At 48.8% G+C, this 22784-nt stretch overlaps 10 protein-coding genes across 10 annotated transcripts; 5 read left to right on the forward strand and 5 right to left on the reverse strand.

The window, feature by feature from the left end:
• Window positions 1–994: 994 nt before the first annotated feature.
• Window positions 995–4192, forward strand: N7515_008637 (glycoside hydrolase family 18 protein; the record flags this gene model as incomplete). Its single annotated transcript, XM_056669381.1, has 7 exons — window positions 995–1015; window positions 1057–1885; window positions 1975–2528; window positions 2585–2633; window positions 2689–3698; window positions 3770–3944; window positions 4122–4192. The coding sequence occupies 7 exons, from the start codon at window positions 995–997 to the stop codon at window positions 4190–4192; spliced, it is 2709 nt and encodes a 902-aa protein (XP_056519211.1).
• A 188-nt stretch (window positions 4193–4380) lies between these two features.
• N7515_008638 (uncharacterized protein) lies at window positions 4381–6222 on the reverse strand (the record flags this gene model as incomplete). The annotated part of the gene is made up of 1 exon (XM_056669382.1): window positions 4381–6222. The coding sequence occupies one exon, from the start codon at window positions 6220–6222 to the stop codon at window positions 4381–4383; it is 1842 nt and encodes a 613-aa protein (XP_056519212.1).
• Window positions 6223–7808: 1586 nt separating this feature from the next.
• Window positions 7809–7988, forward strand: N7515_008639 (uncharacterized protein; the record flags this gene model as incomplete). The annotated part of the gene is made up of 1 exon (XM_056669383.1): window positions 7809–7988. The coding sequence occupies one exon, from the start codon at window positions 7809–7811 to the stop codon at window positions 7986–7988; it is 180 nt and encodes a 59-aa protein (XP_056519213.1).
• A 950-nt stretch (window positions 7989–8938) lies between these two features.
• On the forward strand, window positions 8939–9841 carry N7515_008640 (uncharacterized protein; the record flags this gene model as incomplete). The annotated part of the gene is made up of 1 exon (XM_056669384.1): window positions 8939–9841. The coding sequence occupies one exon, from the start codon at window positions 8939–8941 to the stop codon at window positions 9839–9841; it is 903 nt and encodes a 300-aa protein (XP_056519214.1).
• Window positions 9842–10054: 213 nt separating this feature from the next.
• On the reverse strand, window positions 10055–11208 carry N7515_008641 (uncharacterized protein; the record flags this gene model as incomplete). The annotated part of the gene is made up of 4 exons (XM_056669385.1): window positions 10055–10242; window positions 10294–10727; window positions 10780–10901; window positions 10960–11208. 4 exons carry the CDS (start codon window positions 11206–11208, stop codon window positions 10055–10057), a joined length of 993 nt encoding a protein of 330 aa, XP_056519215.1.
• Window positions 11209–11428: 220 nt separating this feature from the next.
• N7515_008642 (YwbE family protein) lies at window positions 11429–12037 on the reverse strand (the record flags this gene model as incomplete). Its single annotated transcript, XM_056669386.1, has 1 exon — window positions 11429–12037. One exon carries the CDS (start codon window positions 12035–12037, stop codon window positions 11429–11431), a length of 609 nt encoding a protein of 202 aa, XP_056519216.1.
• Window positions 12038–13368: 1331 nt separating this feature from the next.
• On the forward strand, window positions 13369–14871 carry N7515_008643 (uncharacterized protein; the record flags this gene model as incomplete). Its single annotated transcript, XM_056669387.1, is given in 4 exon segments — window positions 13369–13672; window positions 13726–14015; window positions 14033–14458; window positions 14509–14871. Coding segments are annotated over 4 exon segments (1383 nt in total), but the record flags the coding sequence as incomplete, so codon positions are not given.
• A 673-nt stretch (window positions 14872–15544) lies between these two features.
• N7515_008644 (D-alanine--D-alanine ligase family protein) lies at window positions 15545–16785 on the reverse strand (the record flags this gene model as incomplete). The annotated part of the gene is made up of 4 exons (XM_056669388.1): window positions 15545–15709; window positions 15765–16370; window positions 16422–16512; window positions 16571–16785. The coding sequence occupies 4 exons, from the start codon at window positions 16783–16785 to the stop codon at window positions 15545–15547; spliced, it is 1077 nt and encodes a 358-aa protein (XP_056519218.1).
• A 1655-nt stretch (window positions 16786–18440) lies between these two features.
• N7515_008645 (KamA family radical SAM protein) lies at window positions 18441–19976 on the forward strand (the record flags this gene model as incomplete). The annotated part of the gene is made up of 4 exons (XM_056669389.1): window positions 18441–18623; window positions 18673–19021; window positions 19080–19630; window positions 19680–19976. The coding sequence occupies 4 exons, from the start codon at window positions 18441–18443 to the stop codon at window positions 19974–19976; spliced, it is 1380 nt and encodes a 459-aa protein (XP_056519219.1).
• Window positions 19977–21061: 1085 nt separating this feature from the next.
• N7515_008646 (uncharacterized protein) lies at window positions 21062–21796 on the reverse strand (the record flags this gene model as incomplete). The annotated part of the gene is made up of 1 exon (XM_056669390.1): window positions 21062–21796. The coding sequence occupies one exon, from the start codon at window positions 21794–21796 to the stop codon at window positions 21062–21064; it is 735 nt and encodes a 244-aa protein (XP_056519220.1).
• Window positions 21797–22784: the final 988 nt, after the last annotated feature.

Here is a 22784-nt window from a genome sequence, read left to right on the forward strand (position 1 = left end):
TGGTGTGCTTCCCCCGATTGAGCTGAACCAACGATAGCCCCTTCCACGCAAGTGAGTTTGATCCGCGGCGCCCGTTCTTCTCCATCAAATGCCAGGCATCGACAGAGACCAATGTCTGTGAGATATCTGAGCCTTTCACGAACTTGGTTTACATGTTACTTATTTAGATGAGATTTATATGGTACAATAGTACTCCTTCAGAGACTCAGAAGGTCCCAGGTGGAGTTCCGCACCCGAAAGAGACAGTTTGAAGACGCCACATATACACTTGAAAAGAGTCCTCGCCCCTTCTATCACCACTACGTTAACGAATACTCTCGTTACGTTCGCGTCCCTTCTCAATTGTCCCCATAATTCTCCGAAGCACAGCCCACTGTGCGGTCTAGTGTGTGAGATTGGCTCAAACAGGAGATATATGGGCAAGGCGCGACAACCTACTTTCAGGATGCCTAGGACATCTCAGAAGACATATTAGAACCTAGAAAATCGACGCATGAAAGTGCAATTACGCCTTGAGACTATTGAAAATAGCCTGGCCATTTCAGTAATCAGGTTAGTCAGCTATGTTCTGGGCTTGTATTCGATACAATTGCGCATTATTTACCGCTGTAAGGTAATTACAGTGGTTTTATTCAACCTGCACAGCCATATACAGCGAAACTATACAGCATGGCCTCCTCGAGCCGCCTTGATTCGCTCATTTTGTTACTACTTTCTTTGACTTCTCTACTTTCATTCATTACCTCCACCCGTGCCGACTTGCTAGAAGGCCTTGATTTCCTTGATCTCATGAACAATGTCGAAGATCCATACACATGCTCCAAAGACAAGCCATGCAGCAACGGTGCTTGCTGTGGTGAAAGCGGCAACTGTGGATATGGTCCAGCATACTGTGGTGACGGCTGCATGTCCAACTGCAACGCAACTGCCGATTGTGGACTATATGCGAGGATCCCTGGCCAAGGTTGCCCTCTGAACGTTTGCTGCTCCAAATATGGATTCTGCGGCACAACCAGTGAATTTTGCGACAAGGGCTGTCAATCCCATTGTACCCAGCCAAAGCCATCGGCCGAGGAATCCAATGTCCAGAAGCGCGTTATTGGGTACTGGGAGGCTTGGAACATGGACCATAATTGTGGGACCATGGAGCCTGGTGAAATTCCTGTTAACTTGCTTAGCCATTTGATCATTTCTTTTGGCTACATCAGCCATAACTTCAAGGTTACAAACATGGACGGTATATCTCCTAAGTTATATCAGATCGTTGGTGATCTGAAGCAGCGCAATCCGAAGCTCAAGATCATGATTGCTCTTGGGGGATGGACTTTCAATGACCCCGGAACCTGGCAGAGTGTGTTTCCGACAATGGTGTCCAGTGAAACCAACCGGAAGACATTCATTAATAACCTTCTTGAATTTCTCTCCGAGTATGGCTACGATGGTGTTGACTTTGACTGGGAGTATCCTGGGGCCGATGACCGTGGTGGCTCTGCCGATGATGGAGCCAACTATGCAAAGCTTCTCAAGGAGCTCAAAGATGCAATCAAAGACAGCGGCCGTGACTATCTTGTCACCTTCACATCTCCAACATCCTACTGGTATCTTCGCCACTTTGATCTGAAGGCGATGGCTGATAATGTTGACTGGATCAATCTGATGGCATATGACCTTCACGGTGAATGGGATAGAGATAATCCAATCGGCAGTCGAGTCCTCGCTCACACTAACTTGACTGGTATCGATGAAGCACTTGATCTGTTCTGGCGAGTGGATATCGATCCTTCTGATATTGTCCTTGGCTTAGGATTCTATGGCCGGACCTTTAAGCTTCGTGATGCTTCCTGCTGGAAGCCCGGATGTGAATTCAGTGGTGCTGGTGCAAAAGGTCCCTGCACTGATACTGAGGGATTCTCTCATATAGGGAAATCTCGCAGATCCGTAAGGATACTGGGGGCACTGCCTATCTTGACAAAGAGGCTGCTGTCAGGTATATGGTATACGATGACAATAGCTGGGTTTCTTTTGACGACGAGACTACGTTCAAGATGAAAATCGACTATGCCAACAAAATGGGTCTTTCCGGTCTGATGATCTGGGCGATTGATCTTGACGATAATCGTCTCAGCGCCTTGCGAGCTGTGTCTGATTCAGAAGCTCTGGGAAGTTCCGGATCTGCATTTGATCTTGTCGATTATTCCCACATCTTCCCCTCGGACATTCGTCTACTAAATTCCACGAAACCCGTTTACGGCATTTCGACCTTTGGAGGTGGTGACTCTATGAGTCCCAATGGAGGTGGCTTTGGTTTCCTTCTTGTTGCTGGCGAGTCCCATGCCGTCTCGAGACTGCGAAGGCGAGACAACGAGCCAGAGCCTTTTCACTTCCTCGACTGCCCTTCAGATGTTGCGGATGCTCCCAAAGACCACATTCATACAGCTCGAGTCGTTTGCCTCAGTGATGATCTGAATGGGTGCTTCCAAGTGATGGAGCGAGGCGTCGAGGGCACCATCGTGGAGATGCCCGACAATGTAAGTATTTTGTCCTTAGCCGCTGTGATGTGGCCCTTCTAACACGCAAGCTCCAGTGTGCTCCTGACACATTCGCCCGAGCTGTTTCTTTGGAGCCTTCCCAGAGTGAGTTTTTTACCATTGGGGGATAATCAAAATCAACGCTGATTGTTTGCTCTAGACCAGGCTGTGTCCGCCGAGATCAAGAAGCGGAACCCTACGTCCCAGGTCTATGACTTCAAGTTTGACTACAATATGGGCTTGAGCCGGCGTGATACGACCAACAGAACGAGTATCTGCTTAGATTACTCGAACGTCAAAGGATACTGGGACAAAACAGTGGACTCGCCCGGAGTCGAGGATGACGACGGCGTGATGGAAGCACGATCCTTAGTCAAAAGGTTCTGGTCGTCCAGCCCCAAGGACTGGAAGAGGAGCTACACGTCCTCACGCTCACATGCAGACTTTGAGTACGAAAGCACCAATGCCATCCCTATCAAGCAGAACATCAGCGAGCTGGTTTGGTATCAGACTGCCAGAGATTGTGAAGTGGAGGGAGAAGATTGGGGCGAAGCCTTTGCAGCCTATGTCGCTGGTGGAATTGATGCTAAAATGTACATTGGCTTCTCAATGGTTGCTGAGTACTACGACGAGCTCTATGTCTCACAGGCCAACGGTTTTATCACGGCCAGCGGTCAGAGTGATCTGACATATGGCATTGACGGCTTCAGTGAGGTCGATTTCTCCAGGGCAGATATGGGTAATCCGATTCATGGCGCGACACGATCCTTCGATCTGAAAGGAATTACCATCAGTGCTGGTAAAAACAGCTTCGTGTCTTTCAGCCCCTATCTTGACATCAGCTATGAGCTCGCCTCTTTCAACGGATCCAACAGTACGTCCTTCAGCAACAGTGCCACAAGCTTCATCGGCCATCTGGAGACGCGAGTGATCCAGGACTTCTCCAATGTTACTGCATACTGGCCAATTGACTTTCCAGAGAGCGGAAAACCTGAGTCTGGCAAATTTACACCGAATGAGATCCTTGTCAACAACAACAAAAAGGTCTGGTACAGTGACGGCGACGGCGGCAAGCTGGCCGTCGGCACCTTTCTAAGATTTGGTGTCAATATCCACCTTGACGTACCTGGGCAAGATCGCCGTACCCTCGAATCGACTGCAGTTGGAGATGTGAGTTCCTCGATACCTGCCGGGCACAATGGCCGGATGTTCTGTTGTTGGAGCTAGCTGACCCATCATAGATGGCATTGATGTACAACACCGTCGCAGATTTCTCCTTTTATCCTGCAGCTCTGATATGCTGCTTTCCCCGACTACAGTACTTATTCCCAATTCCTGTACCCGTCTGGTCGTCGACGACGAGTGATTGGCCAGTGGGTGGATCATCAATGGATCTGTGCCGCCCCACTTCCATCGGTTCGTTGTCCGCCGGAGCGGGCCGGCCCGCACTTCCGGATGTTTCTTTTTATACACGTAGTAGTACTACTACTAACTAGTTGCGAGAGAGAGAGAGAGAGATAATCAATTCGTACGCTAAGGACTTATGTAATAAGTACAGGTACACGGCTTGATCGCGCAGGTGTGCGCATACAGGAACCGGCTCTATGGATAAGACCGTGCGGCTCTGGGATACGGTGATGGGTGGTCTACAGCAGGCGGATTAAACAGCTCACAGAATGTTTTGTAATGGCTCGATCCATCATGTTCCATGGTCTATGGGAATGTATTTTGCACAGCCTCCTAGTTAAACCTGGGGCAGATTTTATTGGATGAAGATTCTACCTTCGGGCAGCCGTCTGCCATAACCAGAGTGGTGCCCCGCAGTTTATATTGTACTACATAGGTTTTGGCATCATATCCAAGCAACCGAATACCTATACGGTCTCGTATCCTCAATATCCTCTTTCGAGTCATCTAGCATGGGTTGAAAAACAATTTCCCCATGATCCCACGCTTCCTGGCCCTTTTCCCAAATCACCGGAACCCTGCCAAGATCCTTACATTTCACCTGCTCAACATACTCTGCAACACCCCTCCCACCCCTAGACGCACCCACAATCAATGCTCGATTATCCTGATAATCAAAAGTCGGAAGATCCTTCCACCATCGCATTCGAAGGCCCTCACCGATAACCAGAAGCGCAATCAAACCCGTGACCACCGCACTGGCAATAACATAAGCCCGCGATCCGACGCGTAGAACAGAGACCTCGACCACGACAGGCGTCGACTTCCTGTATTCACCGACTACCAACTGAGCCGACGCATATGCCACCAGCATATCGTCGACCAAGGATGTAATTGCGTTCTCCATTCCCTTCATCACAATCTGCGTCTCCGATAGATTCCCGCCAGCGACGGATGTGCGGTAATCACTAATGCTAGCATTGAAGGCATCACCAAGCGTTGAGCGATAGTAACTGGTCAAATCGTTGGAGATGAGTTCGAGTTGTCGCATGACGATGTGGGCTATGTTGTGATGGGGATCGATATCAAGGACCGGGCCAACTGATGATAATTCAGATTTATTTATTTTGCTAACGGCGATGTTCCGTCCTTGGATGTCGACAGAGACATTGAATAATGCCGGATTGAATGTGACGGCACACTGGACCTGATTCAAATCCTTGTAGTACTTCCCTGCGGCGATGGCCATGTAACGCTTCGCAGTGTATTCGGTGGGAGCCGCCGATACCCCTAATGCAACTATTGCCTCGTCGCCTCGACCAATGTACACCGAGTATTCGGGAATGGTAAGGTTGCTGTCGGGAAGGAGCCCGCGAGCTGCGTAGAGAGTGGTATCTGGAAGGACTTGTAGTACAAACATCGAGCTGGTATTGTATATGCAGTCAACGGACGCGTCCAGGCCAACTTCGTTGAAGGTATAGTTTCTTGCGTGGGGTATGGCGACGAGATTATCGTCGGAGAGGCCGGCACTGGCGCCGACTCCGTTAGACCGGCCGTGATAGTTGTATCGAGTGTTGTCTATTTTGGGGTGATTGCGAATGCCGCCGTTGATTGGGGAGGCTGAGTTTGTGGAAGATAGCAATGAGCCCAGCAAGGCCATGCCTACTGAGTAGCTGAAGTAACCCTTTGTCTCACGAATTGACAAGCCTGTCTTGTCAATCTGAGCTGGGTATTCTTTGATTAAGCTTATGTTGGACCAATCTGGAATGAGCAGGGAAGAGGGTTGGGTGCGGATAGCATCTGCGGGTGTCAAAGCACCAGTCCATAGTGCTGATATGACGGCAGACAGATTGGCAAAAAGCACTGTGACGACAATCATCCAGAAAGGTAGACAGAAGTTGATTGTTGGGGTGGACAGTGCTGACCAGAACCCAAGCAGGTTTAGGGAGACTGGGGTTTGTGTAAATCGGATGCGAGTTGTGAAGTTGATCAGGCGACAGAGTGCGAAGACTTCGATGGCTGCCAGAATCGCACCGAAAATCTGGACTGCTGTCTGGACTGATGTTCGATATGTATTCACAAAAGCATAAAGGTTATCTGGAAGATGCCAGCTGGAGGCATCACTGTATACCAACAGAATGCTCAGCGTCAAAGGGATAACGAGGAGAACAAATAGAAGATGCTCGATCCAGGAGTTGGATGGGGGTGGTTGGTTGTCATGATCTTTGGTACTTTTCGATGAGACAATGAGAGGTTTGGTATCACGCAGGTGTCGATTTAGTCGCATGGTGCAAATAAATCTTTAGACAAAGGTATATTAAAGTTGTATTATAATATTAGAAGAAGAAAGGGTCTCAGATTCCGTCAAGACGGAGATGCATTGGGTATTTAGAGTCCTATCAGTCCAACGGGGAATCAACGTCTCAGGCAAGGCGCCCAAAGCTTTATAATTCAATCCATGTACCGAATCACAGCAATCTCGAATAGCAGAGCAGAATTTCCTTCCTAAGCCAGAAACGGGAGCCGAGAATGATCGGGCCTCACGGAGAGTAGAGAATTCTAAAGATAGCCATGACTAGGTGCATATGATGAAACGACACTAACATTGCCACCTGCTAGCACCCGTAGTTCGTGGACAGTTCTAACCTAGTATGGCGGCTAATAGGTAAAGGGCATTGCCGGTCTCTGCCAAGATCCATGGGCCCAGTGTCTTTGCCGCCACGCTAGTTGATCTCAGCGCGTAGAGAACGTATACTCATAGTGGAAGTGGAACCAGACACTTCCAAAAAAGGCTCGAACGGCCTCTATGAAGCAATTCCGATTCTAGAATCTAGTAACGCAAGTTACGGGCGTGGTTCATTGCAGATACGGGATGGCAAAAAGTCAATAAGTCTGAATTCCTAAGTCTACACGAAAACACAACAAAACAAAGGAGAATCCAATCACGTGTCCACAGATGACACATCAAGAATGACAATTCGGAGTCACGAGACTCCGAGTGTACCCTTGGATTCCAACATCTAGTCCTCAAGCAGAGCCGGAGTGGCGGACTCGACGGCCTTCTTCGGAATGATCTTGCTTGGCATTGTGCAAAATGCAACTGCAGTTGACGAGTCTATCAGCAAACCGTCAACGACAACAAGTCTAATTCTTCGATTCAAGATCCAACTTATTTCTTTTCAGATGCACATTCAATTGTTTTCGGACCTGGCCATCCCTGACCGCCGAGGCCGGCAGAATCAATTGGGCAGCTAAGTGATGAGTGACAGTTGACCACTGACAGGACTGATACCAAGTGTCATCGTCGTCCGTTCCTGTCCACTTTGCCTTGTATTGCAGTTTCTTGTAGTGCAGTCGGACCGCGATTATCTCATCCACCTCCTATTCCTGTTCGTTGCTGACAATTTCCGGGGGGACCGGATCCAGGATAATGCCCATTTGGCCGGGTATCGGTTCTGCCTTCTTTGCTCGATGGAGCTTCTCCGGGGCAAACACGGGATGTACTTTGATCGAATCGGGTAGTTGGAGCTTGTAGGCGTGTCCCAGTTTCTGGATGATATTGGGAAAAGAAGAGAGGCAATTACCAGCGGCGTGCGCCAACCGCCAGACGCACGACAAGCCCACGAGGACCAAGACGGTGCCAATGAAGTTGTGGTAGCCCAACCGCTCGACCAGCTTTATGAGCCTCTCAAGTTTTGTTATCCAGTCCTCAGACGGGGGCAGCGGAATAGTGACTGTGGGCCCATCTTCCTGTGAGCTCCAGGAAAGGGCTATTTCGCTCTTCGAGGTTCGACAAAGGCAGTAACGCTGGTTCCTATGTTAGCGCCAGACACGACAGCAGTACAACGCCCGAGCAATCGGAACAGGAGCAACATGGAACAAGCATCAGAGAATCTCGATGAAAAGTACTTACAAATGCCCGACAAGCGCCACCAGGACCTCGTCAACTCGCTCGACGAGCTTTTTCAGTATGTCCCGAACGGCGAGGAAGCACACGATCTGCCAGAATATGGCCCTCATCATGGCCTTTCCATGAGTTTCGCCGATTTTTAATAGTTCCATGAGCCAGTCCCCTTCTTCACCTCGCCGAGCCATCCGCATCGCATCGGTGATTGCTGCTTGTTGCCTGCAACCATGTTAGCCCAAGCCCTACAACCGCACACGGAGAAACGCCTACTGGAGGGGCCCGAGGGGTCACCCGCAAAGCCATCAACCGAATAAAAAGAGGCATAGGCCCAGAAAAATGATGGGTGCTATGAGAGACGAAGAGGACGATGGAATCACAGGTGAGAAGATGGATGAAAGAGAGGAGAAGTATCTAGGTGAGAAGCGGCCTATATATATGCGAGGGAAGGTGCGAGGGAGCAGAGGTCACCATGACCAAGAAAGCAACGTAGACTGCAATTCTGACGTTCATTTGTTGCTTTTGTCATTGCTCATGTGACGATCAGACGTGTATGAATAGGGTTGAGCGGGTGAGACTAGTCATGTGGTTGGGTTGATGATTGACCTTTGTCGAGTCCGAGTCCTATGACGAGAGGGGAATTGAAAGGCCTCCTGACTAATTTCTTTCTTCTTCTCTTTTCGTCTTCCTAGTTGTGTTCTAGTCTGAATGCACTCTTTCACCCAAGGAACTGACAACAGCTAAGGCGAAGCTCGATGGTCCATATATCCTTCGGGTACAACTCCTGGACGAGGAATGCCTACAACGCCTAAGGTCGACAAAACCGACACCTTGAGAAATGGGCATCAAATATTTTGCTGATTCTTTTCTCTTTTCTTTTCTCCCCAGTCTTCAATTGTTGTTTTAGACCAAGGAATCAATTCAATTCTGCTTACCTTCATCGTCTCAGTTGGAGGTTGGAGGTTGGAGGCTCTCGTCCATTCACGTGCGGCGATTACCATTCCTTTCCAATCCTAGAAGCTTACCCGGATCACTATGGTTTCGCCGTCCGTCCCCAAGCTATCACGCTGATTCCGATTCCATCAGCCCTACTCACAAAATGGCCGAGAGCGACCAGAACATATCTTTCACTTCCCTCATGTCCGCCCTTCCCCCGGAGCATATTGTGCGGACATTTTCACACTTCAAAGGCCTACGACTTGAAGCTGAGCAGATACTGAAGTCTCTACGCGAGAAAGGAGATGGTAACCAATTTATGGTCATCCTCAATCTGTCGACACGAACAATCAAAAAGCTCGACGAAGAGCACGATAGCAGCCTCGGGGCTATCAACTATCGTTTTCAATGGGAGGGGACGACTGGGCTGATTAAAGTGGTCCCTTCAGAACGCCACGACGCAACCTCGAACAATCTCGGTCGAGCAATCGACAGGAAGCTTACTGCAATGGCAATTAGGTGGTCAGAGATGGTCTGGGCTGGAACATCAACCTATAAGCCCACCGCTGGTGTAGGTAAACAGGGGGACCAAGCATTTTTACCACCAGCTCGCTGCCCTAATGGGCTTCCAAGTGGGTCATGGCCGACGTTTGTCATCGAGGCAGGCGTTTCAGAATCCATCAGTCGGCTTCGTGAAGACGCTAGGAGATGGTTTATCATTTCCGAGGGTCTGGTGCGCATTGTCATCATCGTCTCGATTAAGTCGAGCCAGGTCACGTTTGAAAGATGGCAACTAGCTCCTAGCAATGCTCCACGCCCACTCACTCGAGCACATCTTAGCCCACTCCGCGCACAAACCCCCAATATCCCTCCCCTTACCATCCAACCAATTACCACTCAGCAGCCATACTCAGTACAGGAGGTCTACGTCGAGCCTAACACAGTTATCGGGGCCCCGCTAGTCATCCCATTCGTCGCTATTTACGACCGACTCCCAGGACCGGGCGAGCATGACATCCTTCTTCACGCACAGGATTTTCTTGAAATCACTGAGAAGTTATTCTGATATGCGTCGGCTAGCTAGCCATGTATTGTTTCAATCTACACACATTACATAGAAAGCTTACTGGTATTTGGTCTAACTAGCGTTGCATGGATTTGGTGCATGGATTGAGATTAGCCCATACAGCCTCTTCTACCGCTTCATCGCTGGTGAAAAGAAATGATTGCTGATCCGAGAATTGAGCCCAAGTTATTTTGGCGTCCAATTGCGTGCAGATTACATCCTCTTGGTAAAATTCAAAAATAGCGGTGCAGGAGAAAGTGTAAACATATCTTTTCCATCCTCCAAGAAAGTGTCATTCGCTTTGTTCGGAGCCAAAGAGGTATCGTATCGAATGAGGAGCTCTGCCGTCACGCGCCGTAACTCCATGAGCGCAAGCCGTCTACCAACAAAGGCCCAAGGTCCTGAGATATGATTAGTTCCCTTGCAAACATCCACTAATAGCAATATCTGACCTATATTGAATGGAATAAACACGGACTTATCCTTGACCAGCTCGGGACTGGTGGTCCAACGTTCCGCAATAAACTCTTTTGGGCGTTCAAACGCTCGTGCATCTAATAAATCCGGATGAGAGTTTGATAAGATGACAAAGAGCTGCACAGCTCTGAACAACGTGTGAAACGGCATTTGGACAATGGTATTACCGGGAATATATTTATCACCAATGACCATGCCCTCTGGTGGAGTGATTCTTTGCAGACCGGAAGGAACCGCTGGGTGCAGTCTCAAGGTTTCGTAGATTGCCGCATCAAGAAGTTCGATTTTGGAGATCGTATCGTCATTCAATTCTCCAATCCCATCAATTTCTTTCTGAAGCCTCTTGGTTAGATGCTTGTTTCTAGCAAGATGGAACCAAAGATGCGATAGAGTTGTAGAGGTTGTGTCACTATTCAGTGTGAGCAAGGGGGCGATTTTTTAGATTTCAGATTGTTTCTTACCTTCCCGCCACAACAATCAGATAACCGTCTCCGTGGAGATTGAGCGTATCTTGGGGTGACTGAGGGCCCTTTTTGTACGCGTCCAGGATCCAAGAAAAGATATCTCGCACTTCTGGCTCTTTCTGTGAACAATGATAAGCACAATCTCTATCCCAAGCTACTAAGTTACCGTGCACTTACAGCACTTCTTTCCAAGAATTGGCTTTCTATCCACTTCCAGAACTTGAGATTGTTCGAGTTTAGAAGTGGAATTTTCATGAATATAGGGAATATCCAAGGCATATGCTTGAGATGACCAATATTTGTCATGTCTGTTCGAATAGTCTTCAGAAAATAGGCCTCCTTCCCTTCGGCGATCATGTTGAACGATTTCCCAAAAGCAAGGTGTCCCATCACATCAAACGAATAGTAGCTGAACCACCTCGTCATATCACACGCGAGATAGTGAACACAGAGGACGTCGATCACCTTGTTCCAGTCTCAGTGAATGAAGCAGTGAGAAAAAAGGCAGTTCCTGTCACGATCTTTCCGCTCTAAACTCCAAGGCTCGACAGCAGAACTTCCAAGGTTCAATGACTCTGCATGATCTTGCAAGGATAGCTGAACTATGCTGCAATTCTTGTATGGTTTGCTCGGTACGCTTGGCCAGTCACTCTCCGAAATGACCAGCAACGTGGTGCGCCACAGCGGCTTCGTCGCCCTCGAAGTCAGCGCACACGGGACATTTGAGAGAGCTCGGTAGCTGAGTCGCACCGCCTATATCCTCAAGCCTCTCCTCCAGTTGCTCATTCCGTCCAGCCTGTGTCTTTTTGCTCTTCTTCTTTCCCTTCGCGGGGCGTATGTACATGTCCAGCCCAAGGGGTTCAGCTGAAGGCTCCTCCCGCCCATCAAGACGCATATCACGCGAGGTAAAACGATTGCGTCTCCCGTTCAAATCACCTCCCTCTGCTCTTAATTGAATCCCGGGCGCGCTCTCTTGTGTGCCCTCTGTCCCTCCATCTATTTCCTGCGGCTCACCGCTCCGGAGGCTCTGCACCCTTCCGACGCGCCCGTCGGTAAGACGCACTTTGACGCCTCGTGGGTGATCGCCACGCGTGAGTAATTCGCTCACTGTGCCTGGTTCTGTACGCCCTGTGGGCTGGTCGGCTTTGAGGATGACATTGACGGATGTGCCCGGGTTGATGGCTCTGGAGGGGGGCACGCGTGGGTGGGAGGGGCGCGATCCCCCACGTCCGCCGCGTCGTTTTTGACCTTCCATTGAGAATATCGTGTGCAAGAATACTGAGATGGAGACCTAGGTCTTTGGCTGGCGCGGCTCGAAGCAGAATTTTTCAAAGAACCCTGACCCCCTAGGTTTAGCGCTCTTTATCCTTATGCCTCCTCGTGCGTTGTTCTATTCATATAGATAATCTTGTACCTGGACCTAGTTCGTACCTTACAAATACTTGCAGGCTTCCATCGGGTTTAGGTTGTTGGCAGTGCAACGTTAAGTGCTTATTCCAGTCGAACAGCCCATTCCACGATTGTATTTTGTTTGACGTGTTTGCTTTCCCTCATGTCATGTGACAATCGCACCCCCTTTGGAGCGTTCCTGAGTCGTCTCGTCCGTTCTTCTCCTATTTGGCCTAGGCGCCCGGCGTGATCTTCTTGGCCCTTCATCCTCCGAAGCCTCCCTCCTAAGCCTCCATGACCCATGTCTGAGATGCCGCCGATGCCTGAGATGCCGCCGAGGCCGCCCTCCAGCCTCATCGGCGCGGCAGCCTATCTGCCAGCGCTCAACCCGGCGCTCACCATCTCAATTTGAGATCATTGAACAGCAGATGGTAACTGGGAACCGGGAATTTGAGGCATCACGGGCGGCCTCGGCGGCATCTCAGGCATCGGCGGCATCTCAGAACACACATCTCTTGTCTCGTGATCAGTCTTTCAGTATGATTTCCATCGGTTCCTAGTAGGTCTCAGAACGTCCCCTACTACTGGCCTGTGCTGCAGTCCTCCCATCGTCCTGTCTGCGACGTCAGACCGCCATCGCGCTCTTCCCACTTCAATATGTACATAAGAACTAACCTTGAGATCCACTCTGTCGCCGTACTCACGGCTTCTTTCTCCTTGCGTAATATGTCATAAGCAAATCGATCTAAAGCCATGCGCAATTTGCTATTTCTGGTCGATCCGAAGATCTTGTGGGACGAACTTCCCTGGCAGAGGGGCAATGATGCAATGGCCTTTTCTGTCGACAACTTCCTTGCCGATCTTCGATCGCTATCACACCATAAAGACTGTTTTTGATACCGCACGGGACTCTATCGCCTTCTACTCGCTGTACTTCCTGGAGGTCTAGATCCTTTCCTCTGCCTCCCCCGTACCAACGTGATAGTTTCGCTACCTATTCTCAATATAAAAAGAACTCCTGGATGCCACATTCAATCCTCCTGGCCCACTCCTCGACCTCACAACTTCTATCGTGCTATAGCTATCCATAATGACGCAAGATATAGCGACTAAATCATTTGAGACCAGGCTTTTCCTTTGAGGAAAAGTATGGAGCCCTGACTGCGATCGCCAAACACAGAGCTAACTATTCCTCAGTATGTCGATGCTCAGACACCAGCCCGCTTGAGCTGCTACAGCACTGTAAACGGATCAATAGTCGCCTCAGATGTTCATGAAGCAATGGAACAGGATGTAGACACTGCAGTTACCGCAGCAAGCATTGCGTTTCCAAGTTGGGCCGCACTTTCCAACGAGAAGAGGGCCCAAATCTTGCATAAATTTGCTGATCTCATGGAGCGGGATGCTGACAGGCTCGCCCATTTGGAAGCAGTGTGCAACGTGAAGCCTGTCAAGTTGCTTTGTGAATATGAGCTGCCGCAAGCAGTCAATATCTTCAGATGTAAGGCCTCTGTTGGCAGAAAATCTGCAGAAAAGGGATAATGACTCGAACAGACTACGCTGGCTGGTGCGGTAAGATCCACGGAGAGTCTTATCCTACAAATGATGGCTTCCTCAAAATCGTCCAGCGAGAGCCATTGGGTGTATGCGCGGCGATTACCGCATTCAATGCTCCTATCATGGGAATGGCCATGAAGGCTGCGCCATGCCTGGCAACTGGTAATACCCTGATCTTGAAATCTAGCGAAAGAACTCCCCTGTCAACAATTTACCTCGGGAAGTTGGCGAATGAAGCAGGTTTCCCCCGGGTGTTTTCAATATCATCTCTGGGGGAGGACATACCGGTAAACTTCTTGCAAAGCATATGGGGATCAATCAGATTTCATTCAGTGCTGGCGTTGGGAAACAGATCGCTCAAGCCGCGTCCCAGAGTAACTTGAAGCGGATTACATTGGAATTAGGAGGGAAAAGTCCCAGCATCATTTTCCCAGATGCCAAACTGGATATTGCGATTCCTTGGTGCGTGAATGGAATTTTGGTGTTATCTGGTCAGGTCTGCTTTGCCAGTTCTCGTGTCTATGTTCGTGCGAGTATAAAGCAACAGGTGGTCGAACTGATGCAGACATCATTTGAAGCTAAGTATGAATTGTTTGGCGATCCACTTGACAAAGAAGTCGAATTTCCACCCCTCGTGGACCAGGCGCACTTTTGTAAAGTCAAGGGTTTTATCGATCGCGGCAAAAAGGAGGCAACCCTTATCACTGGTGGGGATGCTATCTCAAGCAAGGTATATATTTCAAACTCTCGAGAAAGGTTTTGAGAAATTGACCGAATCAGGGCCATTGGATGCGCCCAACAATATTCGTTGACCCAAGTCCCAATGCTGAAATCAGCCGCGAAGAGATTTTCGGTCCTGTGGTTGTGATTATTGGGTTCAACGATGAGGAGGAGGTCATTGCCCAGGCTAATAATACGCAATTTGGATTGGCTGGTGCGGTTTTCACCCAGGACATCAATCGCGCTCTTCGTGTAGCCAGCGCAATCTCCAGTGGGATGGTTGGTGTCAGTTGCTGTGGTGTTCTGGACGCAAGCGTTCCATTTGTTCCATTTGGAGGATACAAACAGAGTGGGTTAGGGCGGGAGCTGGGCCAGGAAGCCCTAGCAGAGTACACCCAGACCAAGACCATAGTGGTGAAGTGAGTCCTCTTCCTGTTAAGCTTTGTTTGCTCAAACGATTCTGACTTGGTATCCACCAGCATGACATATTGAGGAACTTGTTTTCTTCGAGAACTAGATGATCTACAGCGAATTGAGTGGTATCAAATACGATCCTAGGGTCTCTAGGAAGATACCTCCTTGTATTTGGAATGGAAGGCCCAGGCCCAGCCCTGGTGGTTCTTGCTGGCCGTCAGTGGCAGGTGAAGCATACTTTCGAAATGATTCTCTTCGCCGTCTCATCGACTTCTTAGAGTTCACGCGCACGACGGGATAAGCTGCAATTGATAGGCCTGCAGCAATGCCCGTTCCTAGATTCACCACATCACCGAATTCTTGGCCCACGCTATAAAAGTGCATCCGTATGACCTCAGTATTGAGTTATGTATATTCTAAAGTGGTCTCCGTTTAATCTAGCGACACACCATCCACCAAAGAAATATCTTCATAATCAGATGGATACACCGGGTGGGAAGCATAAGAAATTTGATATCCCGAGCTTGACTATATATCGTGTTGCTGAGACAAAAAAGCTATAACTATGCGCAGCAGGAGGTACCACTAAACCTTCGCCTCGGGAACATATACTAGGACCTAGATCGGTAGACACCAAGTGGCGCCAGATAGGTACTCGACAGCCAATTCAGTTGCTGCCATGCTAACCACGGGAAGGGGCTCCGAGCTTTTGATGCTCTAGTTCTGGATACCTTTTGAGTGCACACTCAACAATTGCACCCAGTAGCGCCTCGTGTGTCATCCCGTGGTTCAGGGCGGTGATGGCAAGCCAAGACCATTGCGGGCGCAGTCCAGGGATAGGGTTAACCTGAAGATGATCACTTTTAGTGGCCAGGCCATGCATCATATACGGGCACACTCACTTCCAAAACGTGCGGTTTCCCATCTGCTGCGCACCGAATATCAACCCTGCCGACGTCATAGCATTCGAGCGTGCGCCAGGTTGCCAACGCGAGACGCTCTACTCCTTGGACCACAGGGCTATCCTCCGAGTAAACCATGCGGTCCATCGTCTCGCCTGGAACTTCGTTCTTATTATCGAGGCTGTAAAAGCCTCCACCAAATGCATTGTCCGACTGTTTATTCTGTTCTGTCCCTGATTGCGGTGCATTCCCTTCCCAATTATGGTGGATTGTGCCGATGACTCGGGCAGAGTCTCCGGATCCGAGGATGCTAGTGGTGTATTCGTGTCCGGCTAGGTACTTCTCGATCAAAATGCTTTGCCCTGGGAACCTTTCCCGAAGCCTTCGGACACCCAGCTCGAGGTCAGAGATGTTCTCAATTTTAGAGAACGGATAAATTCCTTTAGATGACCCTTCACAGGCTGGCTTAATAAACAAAGGCATCTGTTTTAAATCCTCAGCATAGCGACTTTGGTGCAGAAGCTGGGAGATGTCTTTCTCGATGGGCCATGACGCAGGTACAATGGCAAACGGGGCAGTCGGGATGCCCATTTGTTCGAGCACCATCTGGCATGTATCAGTGACCCGTAAAATATCCGTATATTGGTGATAAATTACCTTGGTTTTACCCTTATCCAAACACAAGGCCAAGGTCGCCGCATCTGAAAAAACGTGCGGGATCTGGTATGCCTCCAAAAGCCCCTGGGACCTGGGCTTCACGCCCAGCACCGTACATCCCCTCAGATATTGAAAATGCCAGATCCCACCTTTCGTGTTCCCCTCTGGCAATACATTGCACCAGCTCCTTTATGTCACCGACCGGAACAACTTCAAAGCCGTTTTCCCGCAGGGATCGGACTATGGCATCGATAGTTTCGTCCTTGTCTAGTTCGACACAATCCTCGGCGGTGTACCCGCGGGATCGGTAGAGGGAAAAACTTTCATAGAACAGTGGGATCACAATGGGCCGCGTTTCAACCATCCTTTCTCTCTCGAACAGTGTGAGAACAAGGGTAAATCGTCGTCGGGGAAAGGGGGTGTATAAAGACCATTCGCTTCCTAGGTGGGTTGCTTGACACTCCGCATTTAACCCTTCCAATCTGTACGTAAAATTTTAATTGTTTCAGATACCGCGGAATATCTATCCTTTCCTGTCAATTCTTCCTTCATATACGGCAACATGATTGTGGGTCCGCAGGAACGAATGATTGACAGGTCAGATGCGTGAAGAATTAGGCCATTAATTAGCGTTTACAGGATAGAGCCTATCGACTAGGTAAGATGAAGATGCGTCCGAATAAAGGTACTTTGGAAAAAAGAGACTGATTCTTGGAGAACTTGCGGGTTCTCCTGGAAGAGGCTATTTCAACAAGAAGGTCAACATTGCGGCGAGCCAACGATGACATGTCGACATCTGTACGTTGTCGATCCTCTATGTTTGCAAGAGATCGATGAACGATTCCTGGGGACTTCGTGACAGGGTGCTAGGGTCATCTTAGCTAGGTTATCGGCGTAATATCAAGCATGCTGTTCAATACCTGTTAGGACCAAAGTTTAATAGAATTTAGGATTAAACGGACTATTATTGGGTGCAGGCCCAGATTCGTTGAAATACCCAACCCAGGTCGTCAGAACGCCGGGTTGAGATCTCGTAGCGAAATATATAAATTCCAGGTACTCACGGTAATTACCAATAATCACGCTCGGTCGCAGGCTACACTTGCCCATTCGCTCCACCACCCCCCAGCCTTTCTATACTACATATCCCCTATACTCCCCTAGTATCACCAACCGGATAGGAATCTACTCCACGCTCTCCTTACTGCTGGTGATGAGTATGATACAGCAGAATATTACAGAAATGTAGATACTTGCCGCTATAGGTCAGCCAGCCACTTCACCGCTATACAACAAACTACAGTGGCGTATATCGGTAGTTTGATTCATTCATTAGTTTACTCTAATGCATTATGCCTCATTTTGCAGATCTCATTTTGCAGATCTCTAGCCTATAGCAGGATGGTAGTGTTGGCACGATGATCACTGACGTATCTCAGCTAGCCACTTCATCTATGATTTGCCTGGCTGGATTTATTCGATAGGATTTTTTGAAACTAACTCCTACTACAATAAATAGCAGCGAGAAAACAAATTCTGAGGGCATTTTATTGGTATCCAAGCAGCGCATGTAAGGTGTTGCATCAATTTAATTCGTTGAACATTCTCTGTAAGGACATGTCACGTTGATTACAGTACTGAATTTAGGGGACTGAGTAGCATTCGCATTGCTAGATCAGCCCCAGCCTTATGGGGCATGTATACCATGTATTGATCAGTAAGTTGGCGCCCCGCAATATACTAGATTCGAATAACGCTTACTAAATTAGTTCTTCCGGAAGTGCCATGATGGAAGACTGCTGTTCCTGGAACACGTAGCCGATCACAAACGGAACCCACTTCTTTACGAGCAAGGGATTTTGGGAGCATTTCGCATAATGGATTCTGAGGGATACCATTCTTTGCAAAACTCTGGCTTATATATTATCTGCATTTCTTACAGGACATGCATGCTCTTCATCTTCGTCCTTCGCGAGTATGCTGAACTTCACCTCAAAATCTTACTCACTAAAGAAAAGTATGCTCTCCTGCCCTCTAACGAAACGAGTCAGCCTGCAATGGGGGCTTCGACGCCGATTGCACTCTACCAGTAGCTCTCAAGCCCCATTGGAATCCTTACCTGTCGCACAGTTTGAATACTGGAGGAAAGTTCCATCATGGCGTGATATTACGGAGACTCAATTCCTCGACTATAAGTGGCAGGTATGTACGTAAGGCCGGTCATGTACACCGTGGGCTGACAGCTGGCTAGATGAAAAACTCCTTGCAAAATGCGTCCTCACTGTTCGCATTCCTCGAGTCTACCGTGCCTTCCACTATTCCATTGGCCAATGGCCAGGCTACGACACGAGAAGATTTCATAGCAGATGTCAAAGCGGGGTTGCAGCATGCTCCCATGGCCACCCGCCTGACGCCACACATCCTATCGCTCATTGGCTGGAACGACCCCTACTCAGATCCTATCAGACGGCAGTTCATTCCTCTTGCATCTGGCTTCCAACAGGACCACCCCCGGCTTCAACTCGATTCGCTCAGCGAGAGCCGTGACTCCCCCGTGAAAGGGCTGGTTCACCGATACCCAGATAAGGTGCTCTTCCTAGGTATTGCCCTACTACATGGATATGTGACGAGCAAAAAGTGGACTAATGACCTTCTCAGCGACTTCGGTGTGTCCCGTGTATTGCCGTTTCTGCACACGATCGTACTCGGTCGGGATGAAGACGGAGACTGTGACAAAGAAACGGTTCCTCCCTCTTCGAAAGTACTGGGAGCCGATGTTTGATTACATAGCGCAGACACCCACGGTGACGGACATTGTGGTGTCTGGCGGGGATACATTCTACCTGGAACCTGCGCAGCTGCGCGAGATTGGGCAAGAACTTCTGAAGATCAGAAACGTGCGCCGCATCCGTTTCGCCAGTAAGGGTCTATCGGTGTGTCCCTCGCGGATCTTGGATCCTAATGACCGATGGTCTGACGCACTGATTGAAATCAGCGAGCTGGGGAGGAAGCAAGGGAAGAGCGTAGCACTGCACACGCATTTCAACCATCCACAAGAAATCTCGTGGGTAACGGAACGGGCGGCGCAGACACTGTTTCAAAATGCGGTTACTGTGAGGAATCAGACCGTGTTACTCAATGGGGTGAACAATGATGTAGACACGATGAAACGGCTTATTCGCCGATTAGCCGACAATAATATTCAACCGGTATGTTCATGCACTCACGCTTGACTTGATGCGCACTAATCGTCATAAGTATTATGTATATCAGGGCGATATGGTCCAGGGCGTCGAGGATCTACGTACACCACTGCGCGATATTATCCACATTGAGTCCCATGTACGAGGTACGATTGCTGGATTCATGACACCTTCATTCGTGGTAGATCTGCCGGGAGGCGGAGGGAAACGTTTGGCTGCAACATTCGAAAGTTACGACAAGAATACTGGAGTATCGAAATTTGTTGCCCCAGGAGTCAAAGGTAATACGGTTCATGAGTATCATGACCCATTGTGGTCGCTGCCCGGCTACACTGAGACACGGCAAATATAGCCTTACAACAGAACGGAGTTTTACGGCAGCTAGTTCGAAACTTAGATTATTCTCATTCAACGGCACAGAGATCCGGGAAGCCTGCTATAGCGACCGAGGTTTGTCTCATATGAACCAAAGCCCCCCTCTTGTTTGAGGAGGGTTGCTCGCTACCAAGAGATCAAGTCATATTGCACCCTATGTAAATAGTATTGCTCTTGCATATGGACATTGAACAAGCCATTCTCACTACCTACTACTTATGAGTGCCTCGTCTCCAGGATCGCCTTTCTAGGCGCTGTTGGAAGACGTTCGTCAAGTCTCATATATTCCTCTGCAGTAGGCACAGTTTACAGTGGCTCTAAATAACAGTACAACAGTAATCGATATGATACGAGCTCATGTTATGAAATAATCACAGTTTCAAGAAAGTCCAAGTCGTTTTGATTGGTCATGAAAAGGCCACATGGCCATTTTCGTTCAATTACAAGTGCTGTTTTAGCATTAGCCACAGGCTCACAGCCCTAATTACCGCTGGGGCAATCTGGGTCGATTTCGGAAAATTGAGTATAATTTGCAGCCCGTAATGCACACCGTTCGGAATCGTCAACATCTGAATCTTAACACCCTCTGATCAAGATAGCTCGCTTCATCTTCGTTGTTACTGTCAAGGGCAAAAAAAAAGGGAAAAGAAAACAAGGAGATCAATTCGATGCCGTACTGCACACAAGGTAACAAGTCTGGAAAAAGAAAGGAAAAGAAAGGAAAAGAAAGAAAAAGAAAGAGAAGAGCAGGAGGTAAACAATCAACAAAGCTCTTCCTCGCGTCCCTGCTCCTTCCCTTGTTGCCGTTCCTTCCCGTTTTCATCAGGTACTCGATAACCGTCATATTCGTATCGTGGAAAGGAATCAACTAGGCTTCCTGTCTCACCAAATCAACCGTTGCACAATGAAATGAGCCTCCAATGCTGTTAACATGTTGAAATGGACAGGGAATGCATGTCATTCCCAGCGACTCAAACCATTCACGACTTTTCATGTCACTAGCCTCCACCACCATCCTCTGCCCATCCAACACTAACGCATTCAAACAGAGCCATAAACTAGTCATATATAGGGGGGTTCCACTCGGCTTTCAGGCGTGAATGGGTATGGCCGGAGCTCCCAATTTGCCAGTACCGTATGCTTCCTTAAGGCCTTCTCGGTGACTTTTTTGGGGTTGAATACTAGAAGCCCCTGGCGAAGAGGGAGAATTGTTGCATCAATGTGCATGGCATTTGGATCATTCACCTCAATCAATTCAACGGTGTACCCATTAGGCACACTCTTAGTGAGCCAATCCACACCTGCTTGATTCGTGACGTGGCTGAGTTGGCCAATGATCGTGGTGCCGAACCTCATAAAGTCAGCGGTGTCGAACGCTGGACGACTGTTGTTGATCACCCATTTGTCATTTTTGGTGCCGTCATCATCGAGCAAGGTATTTGCAAACGTGTCTCTTGGGCGGCGAATAACTTTTACTCGAGGATCAAGAGCTAGTTGATCGAGTATAGAAGTGAATCCAATCTGGATCTCCTTAGACCGCGAGGGCCACGCGAAGCAAGCTTCGATCAGAGTGTTGCCGACACTCATGAGGCCATCTCGCGGCATGGCACCAGTGTATCCATCTTCGGCTAGCCAGTCGATGTCCTTTGACGGTCGGTATACTTTGATCCCATTCTCTTCAAGAATCGAAGCAAACATATCAAGTTCTGCTTCGGCCTTTGCGATGAGGCTTGGCGGGAACATGTTCTTGGGTCTAAATTTGCTGGCATGTTCTGAGGGCATCGTTGCTTCAATCATTTTGACCGGCGCGCTCGGGAAGCACGCAATGCCAGCCCGACCAACGATCACGGATTGCAAAGGAGACCATTCATTGTCAGCGTGTACAGATGGCAGCACAGAAACCGTCATGGCTCAGATGTCGAAAGGTCCGCGAGCTTTTGGCAATCAAGTTGGAAGGTTGATATCCTTCAATCTGTTCTTCGGATGACCATATTTGTACACAGTCGTGGCCATCTACACCGCCTCTTGGGTCCACCCTCCAAGAGTAAACAACAGCTCGAAAGTGGAGGCGCGACCCACTGCATGGGTGGAACCTGGTTTTTGCTATTTTCGCTAGTGAACTCTCCGCTCTGCAGGGCGACGAAGTGCAACCACTAAGATTTCAGGGCCCCTGCAGACCTGTGCTGAACTATACCTACTTCACAGTTTTATCACGGTTGAGGAGGGGTAGGGTCGAACTAGGAAAATTCGTATCCGACGCCGGTGAAGAGAAGGACCACTTAGCCGCTACTCTACGAGGGACGGGATACGCGGATAAGTGGAATTCTGTAAAATTATGCTCATATTCGGTTGCGCTGGTCACTGCGTATTCGTATGTTCGTATATGTTACTCAGGAAAACAATAAAGTTGCTGTGACATAATGGCGACACCAAGTAACTAACTAGTTAGCCTGCGCCGCGTCCTGCATTAGTATGTGTTATCTCTAATAGGAAATATATGGGGTGTTTGACTATCTACGCTTGATAGAGACTAGCCTTATGCAACTAAGAGCTTTTAGGCTAGCGGTCTTGATTCTCATGCGTTCCCGTGCATGATTCCATAAAGATGTATGATACTTCCTAAAGAACTACAATATATATGTGGAAGAAGCATGATCTGGAGGAAAATGAGGCATAGTCTATTTAAATCTCTTCCGATTTCCCAGTGTATCTGGGCAGAGATTATCCACTAAAGGCTCTAGTGTCGGGAGCTCCGGCTGGCGGGCTAGGATGGATATTTTTAAAG

This window comes from Penicillium bovifimosum (genome assembly GCF_028826915.1).
Source record: "Penicillium bovifimosum strain IBT 22155 chromosome Unknown utg000006l_segment0_segment0, whole genome shotgun sequence".
Taxonomy (NCBI): Eukaryota; Fungi; Ascomycota; class Eurotiomycetes; order Eurotiales; family Aspergillaceae; genus Penicillium; species Penicillium bovifimosum.